This window comes from Aphelocoma coerulescens, chromosome 1 (genome assembly GCF_041296385.1).
Source record: "Aphelocoma coerulescens isolate FSJ_1873_10779 chromosome 1, UR_Acoe_1.0, whole genome shotgun sequence".
NCBI lineage: Eukaryota > Metazoa > Chordata > Aves > Passeriformes > Corvidae > Aphelocoma > Aphelocoma coerulescens.
Genome location: NC_091013.1, coordinates 54557357 through 54576430, shown reverse-complemented (window position 1 = coordinate 54576430; position 19074 = coordinate 54557357). Strand labels below are relative to the sequence as shown.

The window sequence follows — 19074 nt, the reverse complement described above, 5'->3', positions numbered from 1 at the left end:
CTAGATCCACAATCAGAAGCTGGGCACCTGAAGCAACCATGATGTTCAGATATATTCATTACATGCTGCAAGAAGAGGGAATGGAATAACAACAATATTCCCAACACCTATCTCACTGAAGAGAAAGCTACTAAAAACAGGAGTTAAGTATCACTCCCTTTCCAGCTGTGCATCCTGTCAATACAGGAAGGAGTGTTCTCTTAAAATTCATTAGTCTGCACCCTTCTCTGGAGGTCCTGGATCCCTTCCTGTAAAACCAAACTTCCGTGAAAACTTTCTTCCAAAAACTTCTGGTAAGAGAATATAGACCTCAGTGGCCAAAGCATTTCACCATGAAGTTCAGCAGAGCAGCTACCCAGGTCATCTGTAGAAACATATGCATCCCACAGAACCTTTACATCAGAAACACAATTGCCTCCATAACCTTATGTGTTTTGAAGGAGACAGATATTTGCATCTAGCAGGCTTAGCCATTTAAGAGATACTACTGCTGGCTACGGATCAACAAGGGGCTGCAAAAAGAGCAAATACCATTCACAACTGAAGAATGGTCTTCCTCTTGACTTGTTCAGTGTTTTAAAGGCTGTATGACCTTATAAGGCATAGGCTAAATTAGTTAATTTGATGAAAAATATTTTACAAGCAGATATTTAACACTTTTTAATGATTAAGAAAACCAGTTACAGATTTCTCTTACTAGTAACATGTGAAAGCCTAGGACATACTAAGAACATCCTCCAGAACTACAAATGAGGCATCTGACAATTTCACTGGAAGGAATGAGGGCGAATGAATGAATGATCAGTTTCAGGCTATAAAGTGTTTTATAAATCAATATCAATAGTGATTCCCTTTCAGCTACCAGCCAGTGAGAATATCTGATTTCATTTTTTGGACTGGGAAGAGGTTGTTATTTTAAAACCCCGTCTTTCTGCAAACCTGGGGGAATAAACAAAGGAAGGAAGAAAAATCTGACAGCTGATCCTTCCCATTTTATTAAATTCAGCTCAAAACAAAATGATTTTAAATTCACTTCACTCCTGATTAATTTTACATATTTTTTAGATTCTGGAAAGATGATCTCAACATCATCCTATTGCTTTTATAAAGAAGTTAACATTAGAAAGAGCTGCAGATGGAATAAATCAGCAGATTTATCACAGCTTGGATTCAATTTCAAATGATGAACTGTTACTCTAGAAAAAGGCTCTTTATGGTCCTCTTGTAATAGGAAGTGTGCATTTTCCAGACCAACTTTCAAGTAATAATATTAATATTTTTGCACAAAAAGTTCAGTGTGACATTTCACAAAAGAAATGGCAAAACTACAGTATCAGGTCATAGGAAAGTACAGATTCTACACACCAAAAAATCCTGACAAATGCTGAATTACGAAATTTTCTCTCTGTGCAACAGAAGATGCAGGACAACCCATGCCAAGACTTTAAAACAAATCTCCCCTGCTACTCAATTGCTGCAAAAGAAAAAAGAAGCAGGAAAGAATGGGTAATTTTTGAGACTGGTACAAATTAAGACACCTCTGTATGATTACAAATCAGATTTTTAACTACCTTTTTGTGTATTATCACATATAATTCACAGTATACACAAAACCCAAAAATTAAATTTGGAATGAAGGCCAAATCATTCCAAGATTTGAAAGTCCAGATATTTTAGCAAGATCAACATGAATTCTGTACCAAAACTGTAGTGGCCTTTATGTTTTCCTGAAACCCAGTGGTTCCAGGAATAATATACACATGGGTTTGTACGGCTACAACAATGTTGATATTCAAAACAATTTATTTTTTTATTTCAAGTTTTTGTAACTTCGCAACCAATGAAAAAGCAGCAATATCAACTTAAGGCGTCTCCTGTCAGAAATAGCTATTTCTGCTTCAAGAGTTTATAGCTTACTAGAAAATAATGCATTACAAGAAAATTATTGCAACTCCATTGGGACGAACTTCTTGTGTATGGTATTTTAATTACAAGGGAAAGTTTAACATGCATTTTGTGTCTAGACTAGCACTTCTAATCTCAGTTAGGTAAGGTGCTAAAGCCCCTTATGTAGAAAATGTCTTTCTAAAAGATGCCAGTAGAAATGAACAAAAGATGTTCTATTCCCCCCACACTTCAGTAAAATATGATAGCATCCATTCATCTCTTATCTACAGTCTGGGAAATCTTTCCACTCAATGGAACGTTACCTCATGTAAACCAGAAATGAACTGATTAAGTGCCCACATCAGTGTACGGGGCTAAATCACTTTACATACATTGTACCACAGGCTGGAAAGCCACAGAACTAAAAGAAGGAAAAAGTAACACATGATTCTATGTATGTTTTTTTCTTCAGCGAAGACATGGACATTACAGAATCAATGTGATGTGGCTGTACTTGAATAGCAACTGAGGAAACGTACGAGTATAGATTTTACAGACCACCAGGATGTTCTGTGAAAGAAGTGATACCAGAAATTCAGATACCACCTGTAAATCCTGTTAGATCTTTCAGAACACTCTATGTCCATTTTGTCAGTTAAATCCTATATTTTCAATACAATTAAATGGTAGAGTAAGAAGATACAGCATCTCCTGAACTAAATGAAACTTGAACCCAGCTATTCTTGAACAGAAATCACCTAGAAGAGGATCTATCCATAGGCATTACATATCTAGCCCTTGGACAGTATTTATCAAGATAAAAAATTCTATTGCAAAAGTAAGAATCCTAGAATTGATGGAGCAAAATTACTCAGGACTTGAAACCTGCACCTCAGATAGGTAGACTGTGCCCGTAAAGAGTTGCTGAATGTAAATGGGTCACAGTTTTCATATCTTTAACATCTGTTGTTTATACCCAAGAAAGCACATCAGGGGCAAGAAAATTAATTCCCCAATTGCTGTCAACTGCGTTAGGGAACAGCAATAAACAGCTTACTGTAAGCCTCTAGCTACAATAAAATTGCTGTCAATAAAGTTTGGCTGATATGGTTTTGCTGTGCTAGAAGAAGAGATTCTTTGGAAGTGAAAATCTGAAATGGAAACTAAAAAGATTCTCCCTTGTTCCTATATACAAAAGAACATTATCACAATATTGCAACAGCATAAAACTCTCAAGATCCAGTTCTCACTCACATGTGTGGCACAAATTTCTTAGCATATGTGAAACTTTGGCTTTGGATATTTGGGACAGATGAGACTCCAGTGATTTTGATAAAAATCTTTTGCACAGGAAACATTTAAAGAGAAATGAAGATTACTAATCTTTTACCGTCTGATCTGTAAACACAAAATGTTCCCTACTCTAGTTTAGCATGTCTACTGTCACTATTGAAAATGGTATTATAGCTTAGGGTTATGTTCAGATTTCCATTATAACTTCCAGTTTTCACATGCTCTTAACTTTCTGAAAAATTCTTCTTTTCAGTTGAAATTTTCCATGCTTGGTCTCAGCTCAAAGATGAATTTCTTTAGACAGTCGAGCAAAATCTGTTAACCTATTTTTCAGTTATACAACAATAGAAAAAATACACTGTACATTATCACCATTTCTAATATTTTAGTATAGGTATATAAATATACAGAACTAGAAAACAATTGAATTTTACATGCAGACACTTTTCCAGATGACTAGTCCTCACCCAAGACTAATATCCATGCTAATACATAAACCAAATTAAGCATACAAAAGAATGTATGTATTTTTTATTTATACTAAGTGATGAAACAAGGCCACTAAAAATAATACTGAGCACAGAATTGTGGAATGCTATGGTTACAGAATTTTAATATTTGCAGGTGACGTAAGCTCTGCACTGCTGTTCCAATGCAGATTTCCATCAACTTATGCACCTTGAAATTGCCACTCTCAGCGTATCAAATTAAGAGTCATTAATGTTTTCAGCTTTTCTTTTCTCTTACATAAACCCCAAACTTACAAATTTAAGCACTCCAGAGTAAGATAACATCAATTAGATTTGCCACATAAAGCTTAAGTGATGTGCATTGATCAGCAGGAGCCTGGCTACTTGTTCCTTGATCAGGCAAGAAGTCCACTGGCTGGAAAAGGAATAAAGCAACCTCCACAGAGCTTATGTTATTGAGTATAAGATTAAAAATATACTGCAGTACGGAATGTATTTATGTGCCATTCAAGCCCCAAATCCTTAATTTCTGCCACTAGAACACAGAAATACAAGGACAGTGTTAACATATATTCAGCTTTCCTGTATCTACTAGAACTGTGCATATTTCCAAAATTTCTAAATTATCATCTTGATTCAGAAAAGTGCTTATAGTGTGCTTACGACTCGAAGACAACATCACAAGTGACTTGGACTTTAAGGATCTGCTTCAGTTCTACCATGATAAATGAAAGTTAAGCACATGCCTAAATGCATTTTGATTAGGAATGAAGACTGAAGGTTTTGCCCATAACCTATACTGATACATATTTTTAAACCTGTGTTATTTGTCACTGCTGTGCTTTAAATCAGATTAAATGAAGTTGTTATAATTTAAAATTGGGATAACCACAGTAAATTGGCCCTAATTTCTTTTATTATTTGATCTATTGTTAATCTAATGGCATTGAGTAGGAGATTTTGTCTGTTTATTTGCTTTTCAAAAGAGGTCTTTCACATAGAAGAATACAACATGTCGTCTTCTGCTGTATTTCTATGTGGCTGTTTGGTGTAATGACTTACTAATTTGAAGCGCATTTTAAAGTTCAATCAAATACTGAAAAGAACACTGATTGAGAAGCCTGCATAGATTTCAGTATTCTTTATTAGTCATAACACTGATTTTGGAAGCTTAGCTATATAAGCTGGTGGTGTGCAACATCCTTTCCATACTCCTAATTATGTGAATTAGCATTTAGAACAATCCCAAGTTCAAGTATTCAAAAATGCTCTTTTCAGAGCATCCACCAGGTTTACTGCAAGATAGGCACTTGAAGGAGGCTTTGGTTTTCATACTGGGTACTTGTGAAACATCAGTCTGTACAATTCGAAGTCGCATGCAAAGACTTAACCACTAAATTTCCACTAAATTTACTGATGACTGCACAGAAATTGCCCACCAAAAAAACCCCCAAAAAACTGCACAACCCCCCCCCCCCTCCAAAAAACCTAAGAATTTTTCATTGAACAATGTATTTTTTTTATTCTAAAAGATTTTTTACTTAGGACCCAGTTCTAGCAGATTTCTAGGGCTACATGCCCATCAAAAGTAACAGGATTTTGCTTGAATGAAGTCCAAGTGCTGACATATGTCTCAGCTCTTTGTTAATATTAATGTATCTGCAAGACACACTGTGTGTGTGTTTACCTTAGACTAAAAGAAACTGTAACTAAAGGTGGAGGATGCTAGTATTTCTCAGACATAAATTTATCCTATATTTTATCTTTCCCTATCTTAACATCATCCACAACAATTCCCATGTTCTTTACAAAACACACTGTTACTGAATAGATATGTAACTTAACATTAGATGCAGAGAAATTAGTTGTGTTAAACCTGAAGAAAACAGTACAATGGCACAGAACTAAGTATCTCTTTCTAAAGGAATTTGTAAAAATTTTTTTCAGATGTTGGGGCATTTGCACACTCTACTATTCAGTAAGATCTTTAAGCAATGTGAATACCTTGCTTAAAGGCCATACTCTATCTCAAATCTAAAAAAAAGACCTATGATGGTGTATTTCACTCCTGTGCCAATGAATATTAGCTAAAATGAATCCTAATTTTTATGAATTACAGACAGAGAATAGGAAGATTGTTGATGATTACTACCATTGATGGTTATACTACTCCAGCCAAAATTGACAGGAAGCATAAAAAGATTACATGCTATAACACTCATCACTGGGAGAAAAAAAACCAAAAAGACACTATCTCATTCCCCACGGAATAAAAATATACGTGCTCAGTTTATGTAACTGTCTACCTAAGAAAGAGTTGTATTTTCATTTACATGCAATAATACAGCTTTTGCAGGGAGCAATCCAAATCATGAGTATCTGCTGACTTCAAAAAGGATACACTAAGACCTCAGTGAAATTTGAATCAGGTCCATATATAATTACAGATATTATTAAATGGAGACTAGTGTATTTAATGTAATGAACACAGGTAATGCTGGAAATACCGCCAGTCATTGTTTGGGTGTGGGAGCTTTTTCCCCTCATGTTCAATTTCACCATGCAGAGCTTACACATTCTGTCAGGTAAAAATTTTGGGTGTCCCAACTGCCTCTAGATAATACAGGGAGTTAAGTCTGAGTTTTTGAATACAGTTTGGAAAGCTAATTTAAACTTAAATTAAAATAATCTCAGAGCAGAAAAAGAATATGTGGTTTGGGGGGATTACATTTTGCAACTATAACCGAGAAGAAAACTTCAGATGAGTAAGCACAGATTACGCAGAGCTCTTCTATAATTTTTGGGGGTGTTTTTTTAAAATCGGTTCTTTTTTTAAACTTACGCCGACAGTGTGTGTACGGTGCTGTGAGATGGCTTGGGGAGTACACCCTTCTTTCAGGTCCCTTAGAGATTAGGGGTTTGTGAGATTCTTCTGTGGTGTTCTCAGTGTGTCGTTCTAAGAAGGAGTTGCGTCAGAGCAGTTACTTTAGCAGAACTGCCTCCAAAGTGCTCGTTTTATTCTTAGCACCTTGTTAGTGCGACACCTTACAGACACCCGAAGTCAACACACACTTCTGGGAGCGGCACGTTCATCTCAGATAAGGCTAATGCAACAGCAAGAGGACGACTTTGTCCTAAACTTGGCTACCGTCAAATCTTTTTCCAAAGACAAGCCTAAATGTGTCTCGCTTGGTTCCCTAGGATCCATATCCCTAACAAGTTCAGACAAATCACTATCACTTGGAGGGTACTGCACCCGCAAGGAACACGGATGCGACTCCCAGCACCGACCGAGCCTCTGCGACGACGGAGCACCGAGAAAGCCGCCTCGCAAAGGCGCGAACTTAACCCGTGCCCGCTCCGGCGCGCCCCTCGTTCCAGAAAGGGCTCCTCGGCCGGAACGCCGGCCCGGCCCGGCCCGACTCGGCCCGGCCCGGCCCGGCCCGGCCCGGCCCGGCCCGTCCGCGCTCCCCGCCCCCGGCCCCCTCAGCCTCTGCAGGGCTGGCGCGGGGCCAGCGCGCGCCGCGCGGTGCCTTGGCGCCATCTACGGGCCGCGCGCGCGCGCTCCCGCGGCGCCCGCAGACGAGCGCCCGTAAAATAAATTAAGACAGCACCGCATTTAAATCTTTATTAGCAAGGAATTATTAGACCTAAGAAAAAAAACTAATGCTGGATTTGGTTGAAATATGAGTCTCTCAGCCTCCTAATCCCTCTTCATATGGCGTGTTTCACGGTTTAAAATGAGCTATGTCAGATCACTTATGCATTACTAAGATGAGAAAATATTTACAATGGACGGACTTTTTTTTCTTTTTCCTGCATAATTCAGATGTATTCAGAGAACGCATTCCTTTCAAAAGTATGCTTTGGCCATTTTTTTTAAATATGCAGCAAACTGTCTATGCGATACCAACTTTCATCTATTACAACAAAATCATGTTCAACTCAAACAAGAGGAAGACTTACATATGGCTTAGTTATATCCTAACAATAAACCACGTGCTTCACTGATGCAGTAGCTTGGAAATTTGGCTGTCTTTGTTAGGGAAAAAAAATTAACCCTTTTAGCAACACTAACTTAGCAAGGTTCCAAATCGGCTTGAAATGGAAAAGACATTCAAGCCAACTCACTTTGAAATTTGAAACAATGTACATATATCCCTTCAATCTTGAAACAGTCAAATTTCTGACTGAAATTTAGCATATAAGGAAACAGTTCTTCAATAACTTTTACAATTGGACAGTTAAATACTGGGGAGAAAAAAAAAAAAAGTCTTTTTCTTCAGTTTTGTTTATGCACATGTATATGCACATGCACGGAGGCATAACGGTCCTCTAATAATCAAAATTCTTCAAAACCCAAAGTATCAGAGGCATTTTGCAAATGCATGATTAAGCCCCAGGTAAATAATAAATGGGTCAAGGTTTTTGTTTGTTTGTTTGTTTGTTCTTGGTTTTGGTGTTTAGTGGTTTTTTTTTTGTTTTTTTTTTTTTTTTGTTCCCCCCATAATGTTAACTAAATTAAATTAGAATGAAACAAAAAAGAAACCCACAACACAGTGGCACTTTTAATACTGGTTGATCGGGCACTTGTATGCAGTACTTATAGACCAGTAAAAGTGCTCGTTTACCTGTCTGGTGTGTAAGGGGCCCTTTGTCTTGAAGCCTCCTTGGGAACTGCACTCTGAGGCACTGAAGTGATCTGAACTAGTGGAAGAGCGTTTGGAAAGGGTGTCACAACCACCAACAAAGGTGTTGTCCAACGGGAGTTCCTGAATCACATGGTGCTTTTTCACTGAAACGGGAGTGTCAGGTTTGAGATGAAAAGCAGACTGCGGAGAGGCAGATTTGTAATGCTTGGCAAGATCAGGACTGTTAGGCTTAAAGGTTGTTGGTGGTGCTGTGCCCCAATCAAATCTTCCTATACTTTGCTCCTCCAGCTCTGCTGGAAGGCTTATTGTCCCGTTGATAGGTTCATGAACTGCATCATCAGGTTTGGACTCCTCAATCGTCACAAAGTTCAAAAGGGAGCTCTTTGGAGATTTCCTTTTCTTCCTTTTCTTTTTCTTGTTTTGCTTGTTTTCCTGATTGGGAGACATCCACTCAGCACCTTGCTTGCTCCTCTGGGCAGCTTTGAATCTGGATGCATGTCGACAGCGAACAAGGACTGTGACAAATATCACCACTATGACAACCATGGCACCCGCCACAATAGCAATCATGATTGTGAGATAGTCCTCGTTTTGGTAGGGTTGGCTACTGTCCCCTATGTTCCGATCCAAAGGTGTTTCCATAGTCCTGCGTATCAAGTCATAAATATAAGAGGCATTTCCAGCAGTATCATTTACATATAAAAATACAAGCACAAGAGTATGCAGGGATTTGGGATAACCCAAATCACTTATGTTGACAACTAAGCGATGCAGCCCCACATCATTAGGAGTTGGTTTTTCTTCCAGAGTGATATTACCTGTCACTGGATCAATCCGAAACAAACCCTTGTTATTGCCGCTTACGATCGTGTACTTCAGCTCAGCATTCATGCCAGTGTCTATATCCACAGCAAAGACTTCAGCTACCACCGATCCTGGAATTGCTGAGAGTGGCACTAGCTTAAAAGAAGTATTAGAAGGTGGGTAGATGACAACAGGACTGTTATCATTAACATCCATCACGTTTATGGTTACTTTCGCTGTAGAAGAGCGAGGAGGTTGCCCTCCATCCACTGCCTTAACATCAAAGGTGTAAGAGCTCTGCTGTTCTCGATCAAAAGAAACATTGGACTTTATAACTCCAGAGTATGGATCCAGAACAAAGTTTTCATTGTCATTCAGGATGGAAAGGGTCACTGCTTTATTTTCCCCGGCATCTGCATCAGTCACTGTGATCACCCCTACCGTGCTATACTTTGGTAAGTTCTCGGATACGAAAAACTGGAAATGATTATGAGTAAATTTGGGACTGTTGTCATTTTCATCCAACACAGTAACAATTACAGCAGCTTGACTCTGCAAAGGAGGGGTGCCGTTGTCTCGGGCTGTAACAGTGAAAATGAAACGCTCCTGCTCTTCTCTGTCAAAAACTCTGGAGGCTGTCAAAACTCCTGTCTTTCGATCCAGATCGAAAAAGGAGGCATTAGGACCAAGCTGATAAACAATGTCTGCATTTTTCCCACTGTCTTCATCTGTGGCACTAATAGTTGTTAAGTATAGACCACGCCGGTTGTTTTCAGAAACTGACAGCTCAATTACAGGCTGGCTGAAAATCGGAGGGTTGTCATTTTCATCCTCCAGCTTAACTCTTACCAGGGCAGTCTGGTTCAAACTGGGCTTGCCAGAATCAGAAGCCACAATTTTAAAGCTGAATTCTTTGGTGCCCTCATAGTCCAACAAGGAGGAGGTCTCTAACAAATACTGGTTGTCATAAACTGCTTTCAAGTGGAAGGGGACCTCTCTCTCAATGAAACAGATCACTTTGCCATTCACATCAGTGTCCTTATCTGAAACTGTAATTAGGGCAATCTTTGTATTGATGGGATCTTTCTCAGATAAGTACACTGTGCCATTGATGGGGCTTATTATGTACCTGAGGTCTATGTTGGGAGGGTTATCGTTTACATCAGTGACATTGATGGTGACAGTTGCCCGGGCCGGTGTAGAGCTACCATCACTAGCCAGCACTGTCACTTTGTGAACAGCAGTCTCTTCTCGATCTAAGGACCTCTGAACTGTAATCAGCCCGGTGGTGTTGTTTAAAGCAAAAAATCTTTTGGTTGCAGGGGCGACTTGGGCACCAAAAATATATCTGATTTCTGCATTGCTTCCTATATCAGCATCTGTAGCATGAAGCTGAATTACAGAGGTGCCTACAGGGGCATTCTCTGGTATATGGACCTCTACTTGACTCTCTTTAAACACTGGCCTGTTATCATTGACATCACTTACTGTGACTTGCAGGATAGCTGTGCTGGATTTCTGGGGGGTACCTCCATCCTCCACTTTGATTTTCATCACATAGGTGTCCTTTTGCTCTCTGTCCAAGTTCTGCTGCACAATCAGCTGAGGCCATTTCTCCCCTTCTGGAGTTTCTACAATATCCAGTCCAAAGACACTCTGCCCGTTTAACAACTCATAGTGCTGCACACCATTGAAACCTGTGTCAGGATCTGTTGCTGATGGGATTGGAAACCGACTGTTGATCAGAGTGTTTTCTGGGATGGAGATATTGATGACAGGGGATGGAAACATAGGCGCATTATCATTAGTGTCCTTTACAATGATTTTTATTTTGATCAGCCTAAAAAAGTCATTGGGGAGAATCACCACTTCAAGTTCAAAGAAACACTCGTTTTCTTCTGCATAGGAAGCTCCAGCACACAGTTTTTCTCTGTCTATTCTGTTAGACGTTGTGAAGATTTCCCCCGTGTTACTGGATACTTTGACCAGAGGCGCATCCCCTGCTTTAGACACCAGTCTGTATACAAGGCTGGCACTGGTCCCTGTGGCAGCATTGATATGAGAAATGTTCAGGTCCTTTGGTATGTTCCCTATGGGTACGTTTTCAGGCAGCTCCTCTCTAATAGTGTAAATAAGTTCTTGAGCTATAGCAGAATCCAGCCTTAAACAGGCAATCAAAGCAGCCAACAGGTAAAAATCTCTCAGGTCCATGATAATGTTTTTATTCTCTTTTCACGGATTTTAGGACTTAAAGGTTTCCAGAGAGGAATGATGTACGATTTGCAAGAGGAGGCATGCATGGACTGCAGGATGCATTACATCTCATTTCTTATTTGGAGACATCACTGTCAACACAACCACACAGAACAGCATTATTGTTTTTTTAGGCATGATAAATCCACAATCTCCAACTACTACTTGTTTTTGCAATGCACGCTTCCAGCAGTACATTTTCCTAGTGCTCCCTTTTACAAGCAAGCCCTCCGGACAAATGCACCAATATCCCATCGGCTGCATTTTCACAGAGCACAAATAAAAATAACTACTTGCAGGATTAAGGGTAGCTACTGTTTTGACACGTACTTTCTGAATAATTTCTTGGTACACCGTGTAATCTGTAACGTGCATTCCCCCTCTACCCTCCTCCACCCAGTCATTTGGTGCAAGTAAAAAACCTTCCCGGACTACTTCTGAATTCTAACTGCTATGTCAGCTGCCAAACGTAATTTGCTGTTTGCTTCCATACATATTTTTTAGCTCTTGCTAACCAGATTTTTCTCTGCTCGCCTTGCATGCCCCTCTATAGCTATCGTACTGGGAAATAACCACCCGGACATGCTGCTGCTGCAGCAGTCGTCACTGGCTACTTCACATCCCTGTTAACTGATGAGACAATAACAGGACTTACAGTTTCTTACACTCTCAGCTCAATGTTTCTTCTCCAGATGTTGGATACTTCTCCTTCTGTTTAATAACCTAAAACTTTATTTGTTTTTAAACACAGTCTAAATCAGGAGGCTGGAAATTCCAAATATAACTTAGAACCAGGAAGCATGTTTATAGATGGGGGGAATATACATTTTCTGATGACATGAGGAGGAAAAAAGGTGCAGCCTTTCCCCATTGACACTGATCTCCCTTCAGGATGATATTAGCAGCTGCCACATATAAATACTGCAGACTAATAATGCAGGTGGAAAAAAAAAAAAAAGGAAAGCTACTGACAGACTTCTGTTTGCATGCACTGCTAACCATGAATTATCGGGGTGCAAGGCTGCCAGCACCTACAGTTTGACGGAACTAGGCAGCCCTAAGCACTAATCTTATCTGCATTAAGCTGCACGGTAACTGATGCCTGTGATTACTTCTAGCAGAGTAATGCAGGTAGGGATGCAGAGACAGCGAGTAGGTGAGCCTTTCCCACCAACACCAACTGAATCCCAAACACTGATTCTTTCCCTAGATAAATACACTGCGTGTTGGCTTTTTCTTTTTTTCTTTAAAGGAAATGCACCCCAGCGTAAGGGTAACTTTGCACTTACGTTAGTTGTCTACCTTTGACGATCTGCTGCAGCTAAGCAATGATCTGTTCCAGCAGATACAGCACAATGCATCTGGTAAACCACCAGTTTTGGAGAAATCAGCAGCAGCCAAACGCTTCCTCCTCGAGATATGTGTTGCTTCGGGGTGGCAAATTAGCAACTCCAGGGAACAAATTCACAGTTCTGTCGTTAGTCATCCTCTCCACGTTTCATTCCTACGAAGCGGCGATCCTTTGGGTGTCTAACGTGCACGCAACAACCCAAACAAACAGCAAGGGAAAAATCCGGTGCACTTCTTAGAGCGGGGGTATTTTCCACTCTGCACTGCACACCATTCCCATCCCTCTCTCGGCAGAGCAGAGGCAGCTACATGAAGTCTGCAACTTCTGACTGGAAATGGCAAGAGTTGGTCTGGCGGTGCTTCTCCCTCTTTAGCTTTGGGGTGACAGTTGCCCAAAAAAAAAAAAAAAAAATTAAAAAAAATCCTAATAGGTTATTGCTTTAGTGACGGGAGGAAGCGGCGGCGCTTTCCCTCCTCCCTCCCTCCCTCCCAGCCTCTCTCCCTCCCAGCCTCTCTCCCTCACATACGCTCTCTCCTTCTCCCTCTCTCTCTCTGAACTGAAATTCTTGATATAACTCTCAATAAGCCCAGAGGGAGGGTGGGAGCGGCGCGAGGCCACCCCTCCCGCCGCACCGCATTGGCCCGCGCCGGCGGGGGCGGTGGATGGCGGAGCGCGGCCCCGGCATTGGCCGCCGGGCACGTCGCTCCCCGGCCCGGCCGGGCGGGAGCGCGGCGTGGGGGATGCGCACGGCGCGGAGGGGACTGGCGGGGGCCGGGGGACCGGCGGGGACGCGGCGGGAGCGGGGCGTTCCGCGGGAGGAGCGTGGCGGAGAGAGGCGGGCGCGGCGCGGGGTCGCGGCCACCCGGAGGGCGAGTGGGCGCTCCGCGGTCGGGGGCGCAGCGCCCCAGCGGGCGCGGAGGGGAGCGCAGGAGGGGTGGGCGCGGAAGTGTTGGAAAGCAGCGTCGGGTTCGCGCGTAGCGGAGGGGTAATTCTGGTAACAAGGTCTTGGTGTGCGTTTGGGTTGGTGGTGTGGTTTGGGTTTTTTTGGGGGGGCGGGGGATGCCCCAGTGCGTGCTCGGTCTTGCTTGCGCGGGGCAGCGCGGCCGCCCGTGGTGCGAGTCGGGCGCGGAGCGGAGCGGTGGCCGTGGGGCCGCCGCCCGGCGCCGCGCAGGTTCGGAGGCAAGCGGCTGCCCCGGCCCGCCTTCGCCCGGTTCGGCCTTATATTTAATACATGCCCTTTCATCTATAATTCAGGCTGCTCTGACTCCAGCCCTGTCTCGGCTCCCATTTACGCCTGCACACCTTTCTCCTTCCCTTTCCCAAAGGGTCAGCCGAGACACTCGCCAAGGGAGGGAGAGAGCTACTCTGCTGGTTTGGGTTTTGTCTGCTTAAACATTGAACTGGAAAAGATTCCTCCTCTCTGTGGTTTGATAAATAATAAAAGTGATCGTTTCGCCTTCCCCATAAATGACACAGGTAAATTATCCAGCTAGCCACAAAGAAGCATCACATGCCTGGAAGACACTGTAATAAAATGCCAATGTATTACAGTATGAGTGACCTCAAAAGTGTGACAAGAAGATTATTATAGTGCATTATCTATAGAGCATTATATGTAGTGCCTTTTTCAACGTTTTCTGAAGCATGAATGAACCTTCATTTGACTGTGCTTTTATTGCTAGCTTTTCTCAGCTTGAACTTAAAAGCCGTATGACAGAACCTAGCCAATTTAGTATGCCCAGGTACGTGGCCACACTGGCTGCTGGTTCTGGTTAAGCCTTTCAAATACATATGCATAGAAAGAAAGCAAAGATAACATCAGCATTTGACTCTTTCTGTATGTGGTACTGTCTCATTTGCACATTTTCAGTTGGTAGCATTGGTGAGCTAAAGATGAGAGTTCTACCTCGAAGATTTTACATTTTCAGATGCAGGCTCTTAGCCTCAGACTCCCGTATATGTCTGCACATAGGATGCACTGTTAAGAAATGGTGGAAGATGGTTGTACCTCTCAGAGGTCAGTAATTTGCATGGCTTGGAATTGTGTGCTACATACTGATAAATGTACATATCCTTGCAAGTCATATGGATGCAGAAACCGTATGTGAACATTGCACATCCTGTAATCCCATGATGTGTAAAGATTAAATGTTCTCAGTTTTGCTCTGCTTTGTAGTTGTGTCCAAAATACTCTTGTTACAGATACACACACAAAAAAATTGATCCCGGTTTTGATGACATCAAGTAACGTTAGAAAACGGAACTGGATCTAATAATAGTTTAAGGAAAATGTTCATTATGTAATACAGGAAGGATGGCTAGAGCCCCAGCATTGAAAGTCAAGCAAGTGACATGAAGGAGCAACCTTACTGCCAAACCACTTAGAAAAAGAATTCTGTGAATGAATTAGGTATGCAGTTCTTTTGTCTTTTAAAATACAAGGCAGAACAGCCATTAATAAAGGAGATAATTAGAACTGCTAGCATTCTGTGTAATGCAGTCTGCTTCTGAAATACGGCATGTTTATGTATGCATTAATAATGCACACATTTTTCCTGACACTAGTCATATCACAGCAGTATGGCATCACAGACATTTTATAGCCTCATTCTAGTAACATCACAGGCATATAACATTCTTATTCTAATCACACATAGTCATTTCAATGTCACATTGTAGTCACATCACATAGCCTGGTAATAATTATTTAACTTTATTGCTAAGCTGAATTTTTTTCTGTTTGCTCAGGGATGACTTAAACTTGTAGTCAGAACTGATTAGCACATGCTCATAAATGAGCTCTTCTCATGTACACAGGGTTAGACTCATGAAAAGTTAGGAAGAGAAAAAAAATTACAGTGAACTAGTGTCTGTTGTACTTAAACCCAATGCAATCACAAGTCACAATAATAGCACATTTTTGCTATTTTCTGAAGTAATTTTAGAAAGCCAAAGATGTTTGCGTGCAGATCTGTCATGTTAATGTTTATGTGCTTGTTTTAAAATGCTGTAATTCTTTAACTAATCATACATTATTAATCTCATGGAAGAGACAGGTCTTCAAACTGTTGTATTTGTACACCAGATTGTAAAATTGAGGCCCAGAGTACCAAAGGGGCTAGAACTGTCACAACTGCTTCTAACAATGGTAGAAAAAGAACCGAAAGGGCTGAATTCCTGAGCAGGAATTGGAATCACCCAGTGCAGCATTAACACCACCCCTGCAATGTGAGGAACTGCTCTGAGACATGTCCCATGCTCGCTTGAGTAGCCATGTTTATCCTCCAGTAGATGTTTATTCCATCGCTCTTGTATTTGAGAAAACTGCAGTATTCGATGGCACGTTCCCCTCAAATGGAGCTGTGGTGCCGTTATTTGTACTGTTTCTTAATGGTTGCCTTTCTTTACCATTATGGATTAGCCTTTTGTCTATGTATAAGAACACTGGACTTGTAGTCACGTCACAACCTATTGAAATTACTTCTGTATTATAACATACTAACTATTCATCCACATCATTGCTTGTTCTCTTCTTCTCCATATTATTATGTATCAAATTCTTTTCCATATCATATTTGACTCAAATTCTAGCATACTAGAAACTGACTCCAATTATTCTGTACTAGCTATAGTCAAATTGCACTAAATGGAATTGCTTACATTGTATCACAGTGGCTACGGGCTCACACAATGCATTATACATGAAACTGATTCACATTATGCTTAGCTAACTAAAGACTTTAATCTTGAAGTGTTGAGCATAGAATGCTATCATTCTTCACTGAACTGGCTCTGGTCACTTGATCATTTTGTACCTGGGATTGCCTCTTACAGGCTGTTATTATTAAAGCAAAATGGCTTTTCCTCTCCTGCAGTTCTACCACTTTCTGTGGAGAGCTGATTCATATGCTAATAAATGAGCTTTCTTATTTCATGGCAGAGCACTGCAACACTGGAACCTGACCTATGGTGCACCTATAGGATGTCCCCTTCAGTTCAGCATAGTGAAAAAATGCATTATAGAAATACTCTCATGTGTCCAGATTGCAGGTTATGTGCTAACTATTGAGCAATCCTTAATACTATCCCCAGAGGTCTTGTTTCTGAATATTGCTTAAGTCATTAGGAAGTACATCCTTGGTCCCAGCTGCAACAGGAAGTATTCAAGGCGGTACTGCCAGTTCTACTGAGCAGAACTCAGGGTTTTCCTGGTGTGGTTGTCCCCACAGAAGAGATTAGGAGTTCAGTGTGGCAGGTAAAGAAGTGAAGACTCTCCCTGTTACAGGTAGTTTTTAATCCATGAAGGAGTCCACCTCCACAGGGCAGACAATCGCTCTGCTCTAACTGGCACTGGCATTTCTGTGCCCTTGATTTCAGCTTCTGCCACAGTTCAGTCTCGCAGTAACCTCAGGAAGTCCACTTCTTACAAGAAGCACTGGGTCAAAAAGTGGTGCTTATAATCTGATGCACTCCTAACCCCCAAAATGTAAGGGCATCTGTGAAGACAAGAGATAGGAATGCCACAGAGGCAGGAGCAGCATATGGAGAGGATTGTGGAGCCCATGTTTTCTTCATATCCTTACAAGCATGTTACCCCTTGCAAGCATGATTCTTTGGTCCAGACTTTGTACACCTAATGGTTTGTAGTTCAGGAGCTTGCTTCAGAGTTACCTCATCTTTTTGGGTAGAAGGATTGGACCTGTAGTCTTTATTTACATGAGTAGTTCAAATGAAGTCAATAGAAGTGTTTTGGGTAATGTAAACCATACATAACTACAGCATTTGAAAAAGCCAGGTAATTGAATTATAAAATGTATTTATTTAATATACTCATTTTTTCAATTTCAAAATGTATTTAATTGTTTTTCGGAATGGTTGTGAGAGCTCTAGGAAAGGAAAAACACTTAAGCAAGCAGTTCAGGACTATATAATAATCTGTAGTCTTAAATAAACAACAGTAGCTAAGTCAGTTAATGATTAATAATTTAAGCCCATTGAGCTGCTGAGATGGGGCAAGAGTTGCAGAATTGGGACCTTTTAATGTGCCTTTCATCAGGAAAATAAACTCAGTCCCTGGATAATCAAATCACAAAAGGGGCAGGTGATGACCTTCATTCCATTTGAATGGCAGAACTAAATTTAAGTGAATTTGCCATTTTTTTTTGACTGACAAAGATTGCAAATGTCAGTTCATGGCTCTGAAGGGTCTACAAGTGCACAAGCTGAAAGCTGGCATTTTGCAGTGCCAGTGTTTAATCCCTGTCACTGTACAATACAACAAGGTGCCCAACTCCCATTAATTATTGCTGTTTATTTAAAGGTGCAGATTAATATGCAGGTTTGAATTGTTTGCTTGAAAGTGTGTGGGGCTTTTTCCTCCCTCACAGGGCTTTAGTATCTATTTACTATAATAATAAAAATCCATTTGGATATAACTAAAAGAGAGTAATAAGTGCTGTTTAAAATGCAATTATTAGACCACTTAGATGTAATTTCATGTGGCACAAAAAGAAATAAAAAAGCTTAATTCTTTGCTACACTCATGTCATTTGTTACGATGGAAGTGCCTGATGAATCAGAACACAGAAGCAGATTCCAACCAATGTGCTTTTGTGTAAGGTGAAAATATTCCAAAACCTGCAAATAACCTGATGTCTTACTGATGCTTTATTGTTTAAAAAGAATAGAAGGGAAAAGAAAGGAAGTCTAAAGGCTTTCAGAGAAAAAAATGTCTGAAGTAAGCTTTACTGAAGCATTTTCATTTCCACTAAAACGCTAATGTAGATCTGATAGATGGAGTTATGCTGATGCAATGTTGACATTGGATCAGAATGAGACCCAAAACATGGAATGAGACCTCCTTCAGGCATTGTCATGGTTTACCGAAACAGGCATTTACTTTGTTTTTCTGCTTTCAACTTATGACCTGCTCCTTGCTTGCACAGAAAATAGAAAATGCTCAATTTAAGTCAATATATATACTCACACTAACTTGCATTAGTGAGATTGACATCTTTACATCTGGATTTGAACCTAAATATCTTCTTTTTTTCAGTCCTACTCTTCTGACAGTCATGCCTCACCATTTACAAAAGGTTACTAAGGTAGTAAAGCTTGTTTAAACCCTTTGTCCTCTGGGAAAAAAAACCAAAAAAACAACTTGTTTGACTAGACATAGCTTTATTCTTTAAATTACAAAGGCAGGCAGACAGATGACTAATTTCTGTTTAAAAGCATCATGCTGTTCTGATCGTTCCTTTGTATTTCCAACACTTCTGCATTTCTTAACATTCCAGTTAAACCAAGGCATCTATGGTTTTGAGGTTTTATCTCTTGGGATTTGTATGTTTAGTGTTCTGGTGGT

General features: G+C 40.7%; 1 protein-coding gene across 9 annotated transcripts in view; it reads right to left on the bottom strand.

Annotated features, from left to right (window-relative positions):
- PCDH9 (protocadherin 9) overlaps positions 1-13248 on the bottom strand; it is a 678474-nt gene extending 665226 nt beyond the window's left edge. For 8 of the 9 annotated variants that reach the window (XM_069009359.1, XM_069009388.1, XM_069009377.1 and 5 more), the window contains exons 1-2: positions 12649-13168; positions 8282-11451 (exon numbers count right to left, since the gene is read on the bottom strand). In XM_069009359.1, the coding sequence (XP_068865460.1) occupies positions 8282-11317 (3036 nt within the window). In that variant the 5' untranslated portion in view covers positions 11318-11451; positions 12649-13168. Of the gene's footprint in view, positions 1-8281; positions 11452-12648; positions 13169-13236 lie in introns of those variants that run through there. The other variant, XM_069009368.1, reaches the window with a different exon arrangement.
- Between the last annotated feature and the right edge of the window lie 5826 nt (positions 13249-19074).